This window comes from Triticum dicoccoides, chromosome 3A (genome assembly GCF_002162155.2).
Source record: "Triticum dicoccoides isolate Atlit2015 ecotype Zavitan chromosome 3A, WEW_v2.0, whole genome shotgun sequence".
Taxonomy (NCBI): Eukaryota; Viridiplantae; Streptophyta; class Magnoliopsida; order Poales; family Poaceae; genus Triticum; species Triticum dicoccoides.
Genome location: NC_041384.1, coordinates 602,901,816 through 602,907,165, shown reverse-complemented (window position 1 = coordinate 602,907,165; position 5,350 = coordinate 602,901,816). Strand labels below are relative to the sequence as shown.

At 41.9% G+C, this 5,350-nt stretch overlaps 1 protein-coding gene across 1 annotated transcript; it reads right to left on the bottom strand.

Moving 5' to 3' along the window:
- Positions 1–1,634: 1,634 nt before the first annotated feature.
- LOC119269511 (probable membrane-associated kinase regulator 4) lies at positions 1,635–4,531 on the bottom strand. The gene has a single exon (XM_037551363.1). The coding sequence runs from the start codon at positions 3,936–3,938 to the stop codon at positions 2,847–2,849; it is 1,092 nt and encodes a 363-aa protein (XP_037407260.1). The 5' UTR covers positions 3,939–4,531; the 3' UTR covers positions 1,635–2,846.
- Between the last annotated feature and the right edge of the window lie 819 nt (positions 4,532–5,350).

The following is a 5,350-nucleotide window of genomic DNA, read 5'->3' as shown; positions in this document are numbered from 1 at the left end:
TCCACGGTGCACAATCTGTTGTACAAGTCAGTTGCACTTCTTCTTTCTGTTCCATTTTCCAGCCATCATAACTGTGCACAATCTGTTGTACACGTGAGTTGCACTTTTTTTCCGTTCCATTTTTCCAGCCATCATAACTCACGAGACATACTGTTTTGGTTATTTGGTATGTATGCATCTACTTGTAACCTGTCATCAACCGCACACATACATTTCATGACTTAAGTAAGCTCCTGGCCCCTCATTCTTAATTCTGAACTGTTCCTCAGTTAACATTCTTATACTTTCATGTGGCAATGCGACTGCAGGCTCTGATACTTTTTGTTCCTTTACACAATCAAGCATCATGTTTTGAGGATGCTGATTTTGTATGGACTTCTTATGATGATGCTTTATTGTTTTTATATTTTATTATAGAACAAATTATTAAGTAACTATTAAACCTTTCTCAATGTGACTGCAGGAGTGCAGGCTCCGTTGGTTTTAGTTCCTTTACGGCTCATGTTTTGAGGATGCTGATTCTTTTGGACTTAAACGCATATAATTTTGTTTTATATTGCTCGTATACTACAAATTGTTTAGTAACAATTTAAACCTTCCTCAGCTGAGCGGTAATTTGTTGATCTTGTCCTGAAACCTTGATCTTAAGAACTATTATTTCACTTTGGATCTAAAGTGAGTTACTGTAACTTGCCATTCTTGATTCGTGGTTCTTTTTCAGTCTTTCATTGAACATGGATAGTTTCAAGCAGAAGTATCTAGTTTATTCCCTCGTTGTTCTATTCTTCCGTTGAACATGTAATATATCTAGTAGTATAACAGTTAAGTGTACTCACCTTGCCAATAAGACGACCTGCAGTGATGTTTATTTGTTTACTTAATCCAGAAGTGTATTGTTTATGTGAGGAAACAAATATATCTTCTGTAATTGTTAGGAACAGTTGGACACGCTGTGCTACCCTGGCTGCCCCCCTGCATTACATTGGCATGACCACTACGAATCATTTAAAAGAATCCAAATACATGAACCCCCAATATATCATTATTGTGGAGTTTGACACTTTGCATGTCGTTGGATAGAAGACCAGGTTCATCACTTTTTTTCGTTTTTGTTTGTTGTACTTACTTTTAGAGGAAGGTTCATCACAATAACCTACCATCACTTTACTCACTGATTAGAAAACTGGTAGCACATGCTAGTGCGGCAATCCAAGAATACTTTAAATCCTTGCATGGCAGTAAAGCGTAAATATTCTTCATATGCCGTGCGTACTATGTACACCTGATAAACAATGCAAACATTTGGCTAACTATGGACCCTGGTACATGCCTGTTAGTTCTAACACTGCTCAACATCATCAGTGTGGTGGGTATGTATGCTTACCTTTGGCTTTAATCTTGTCTTGCCTTTTCTTGACATGCCTTCTTAGTTTAAATTTTATTTGTCTTCACATGACCATTTCTTAGTCATCATCAATGTTCATTTTTGAAGCTAAGCGACACAACGGGCCCTTGGGTGTGTTTCTTTTATATTGATTTGGGATAGATTCTGTCATTCCGATGATCGGTGTTCTTTTTCCAACAATCATTAAATGCATATTGTGAGATATTATATCTGATATGTTATTGTAGTTTTTACCACAATTGTCTTCTCAAATGAAGAAACCCAATCCAGTATAAACTCCCCCCCAGGTCTTCAGTAAAGCTTTTTAGGACAAAAGGGCTGTTAAGAAGTTGTTGCCTCCTATCATTCACACTTTGCATTTCTTCTCCTTTTCCATTTATTTATTTTTGTCTAATGATTTATAGCTTTAACGGTGTGTAATCGTAGGTAATTCTTACTTTGCATTTCTTCTCTTTTTTCATTCATTTTATTGCACTACTGCTTTTTGTTTGTCACAGCAAGAAAGGTATTTCACCTTTCCTCTTTTGCCTTTCATGTTTTAAGTGCCCGTCACCAGTGACTTGTATTTCTTAAACAAGGTCCCTGACATAGTAGTATATGGAAAATGTTCCTAGGTTGACGTAGAGCCATGAGAATGCATTCAGACCCCTAAATGCACAAGGATCAGCATTTAGAAGAGTGAATCCCAAAATCATATTAACTGATAATACCAAGGTGCAACTTGCCAGAAAAGATTTCATTTTAACACACAATTTTGGAGTCTTTTGGGTTACTTTATTTATGCCATTGCCACTCGCATTAGTGTGGTGCCATGTACTAGTATTCAAGTTGCAGTCAGGTTGCATGATAAAAGGTTCATCGTCTTGCCTTCTCTGATAATCTCTTTAATAACTTGTAAAAAAATTGCTTAGTTCCTTACCTATGTTACATCATAGACACACATTTGACACACAAGCTTTTGAGAGTATGTTTCCGTGTTGTGTTCAACAAACAGAAAGCAGGTAGGATTTAATCAGGAACTGATTTGTGCATTTGGAGATAGATAGAGAACCAAGCATGGGACAAAAGTGTCAGCTTTACCCAAAAATAATTGGCTGTCTTCTGTTAACTATGGCTCATTGCATGTGACTTAAGATGCTTGTTTCTGTTGCATCTCTTTTCAGGTATGGACTTGCTACATGTGCAGCTGTAATGTGGATACTGATCAGAGAAAGGTTTGCCTAGATTTAGTTTTTTGGTGGGATTCTATCTGCACTTTGGTACTTCCACAACCATGTCAAGTGCTAAAATACTAGTACTCGGAACATAGTGAAACTGTTCATTCATAGACAGAAGTTACATAGCCAAGTTTTTAAGGGGATAGCATGTCTTTAGGAAACATATGATCAGAATACAAATGTGTACAAAATCATCAGGGTGTTGAAATTTTATACCATCTATACTACCGTTGTCTGCAAATCTGAAAAATGTCTTCTGCATCTTCAGATTCTGCAGCTATCTTTGACACTGATGATGACATGAACCGGAAACCTGCATCGCTTGCACTCTTCCTCACTGAGGCCAGTTGCTGCGACTTCTTGCAGTATGCTATTGCACCCTGGATTGGATTATCCATCTCTGAGCTGGCACTGCTGCTCCTCCTGAGCACTGGCCCCAAACCAGAGTCATTTGAGCTCGGGATGTAGGATGATGAATTTGACGAAGAGCATGACGATGATGAGGCAGATGATGTCTTGTTTGATGACGAATATCGGATAATAACACTAGAGAATGACCTCCTATGGCCGTACTCATCTTCTTTAAGCTTCCCTCCCAGTGTGGCACTGTTGCTGATGGGCGAGGTTGTGTACCTGTTGCTTCTGATCTGGCCAAATGGGTTCTTCCTCCAGCTCTTGACCTGGGCGGTGGAGAACTCATTTGCTCTTGGTGCACCACCCTTGTCATCTGGATCCCCTGCTTTAGCTGCAAATATTGTCTTGAGGTAAGCCTTTGATGCCTTGAGCTTGAGACCAAGGTTGAGATTCTTGATGAACTTGAGCTTCTTGGACCATGGCTTCTTTTCGCATGCTGCTTCCACCTCAGCAGCAGCAATACTGGCGGATGCGCACTCGCTGAAGTACTGCTCTGCATTGAGCTCACCACTTGCATAACATGAATTTGCTGGTGAAACGTGGCACGACTGGTATGGTGTCGCCGGGGCAGTGCTCGCGGAGTGGAGGCCCTTGTCAGCTGCGATCTCGAGGAGCCTTTCAACCATTTGGATGCGTGGTGGAAGGTGGAGCGGTAGCAGCTTGCCCTTGTAGAAGAGCTCATCTGCTGGTGATGCCATGGGCTCCCAGTGGTCAACGGGAGCTGACATGTGGAACTCAAACTCCCTCGACTGCTGGGGGGAGGCTGCCATGGCTGTGGTGTAGCAAAGCAAGCTTGCTGTATTGCTGACCACCTTTGCAGCTGCAGGTGAGCTCAGCTCCATGTCTATGTAGTCCTCTTCTTGGAGTGGTTGGTCATGGATTTGGGGGCCATGTCTTGCCATTGTTGGTGCCTGGCCTTGTGTTTCTGGTGAGTTGGTCTCTGGGTTTGGTTTGGTTTTGGCAGAGATGGTGGTTGTGGTTTAGGAAGGAAGTGCAAGGAGCTTGATCAAGCTTTAAAGCCGAATGCCTGTAGCTGAAGAGGTTTGTAAATTGGCTTATACTCCTTTTGAGGGACCCACCTTTCCCCCTATGATCTGCCTCTTGTTTGCATCCTAGTCCCCCCTGTCACGGCTACACGTAATGCAGTACTGTAGTGCACTAGTTACTGTCATTCTCTATTATTGCTCTATTTGTCCCTGCAGTGCATTAGGTGATTAGGTTATTTCACCTGTTCCTTTGCATGTTTCTCCTCTTTCCATGACTTAACCTATTTGTTTGTTTGATGTGTAGGATTACCAGGTAGCCATTAAGTGCTAGGCCAACAAGGTGGCACCTTTACCAATAAGTGACTCGCAAACTGCATCGCGCCTGCTGATATGCAGGGGCCCCAAACCACTTGGTTAGCATGCGAACTGGGATGGTTTTATTGTGGAGTTTCGTATTCTTTCGAGCAAGGGAGTGTAGGAATGTGTTCAGATTCAAAGGCCACAATTCTATCTTGAGGTAAATTACCGCGTGAAACAATATGATTTCAGCAAGACACGTTGAAGTATGCAAAGTTTCTGTGGCGTGGATTTGCTTCCAAGCTACCGGAAATATATTGTTGATGCTTGACCAATTCACGTCCAAAGCTTGCGGTTTTTAAATTCGGAGGGGGAAGGGCGCATGCCCTGAAAACATGGAGCAACCCGCTCTTTGTTTATTTCATCTCCATGTCAACCTATGAAAGTGTGAGGGTGACATCAGTGGCAAGAGATCAGGCCCCTTGTTTAAGTTTCCTGTCCAAGCTGCGCGTGCGCGGCTAGATGTTGTATGTGTCCTTTGTCTTCGTCTCTCCTGCGCTTTGCATCAGCTCCTTTCCTTTGACCCCAGTGTCAACTTTGCCTCTCCGGTGTAATTATTGATTAGTGGGCGTGCAGCCCTGAGCGTGCATTAGCGCTCATCGAGGCCTTTGTGGTGCATTAATAATATCTGTCTTATCTGGTTCTAGGGTTCTCTTGTTCTAAGGTGATCTTGTTTTAGGTGTCTGGCTTGATCAGCATGTTCATTCTTCTGACCTAGGCTAAAAACACCTCTTTATTTGAAAGTTACTCACTACCTTTTCACTTCTTATATGCAGATCTTTGACATTAGTGGTGATAACTTGCCTCTGAAGAAACCCTGAGGCAAAAGAACCTGGACAGACCTCGAATTTCGTCAAACAAAGAGGTAGTGGTGCCTGGTAAAAAGTAAATATTTCTGTGCACAAATTATAGTTCTTTATACGCAGATCTTTAGCATCAGTGGTGATAGATTGCCTCTGAAGAAACCCTGA

What these genes read in the sequence shown, in the direction of transcription:
- LOC119269511 (XM_037551363.1), bottom strand. Translation starts at nt 3,938, where the DNA reads ATGGCAAGACATGGCCCCCAAATCCATGACCAACCACTCCAAGAAGAG.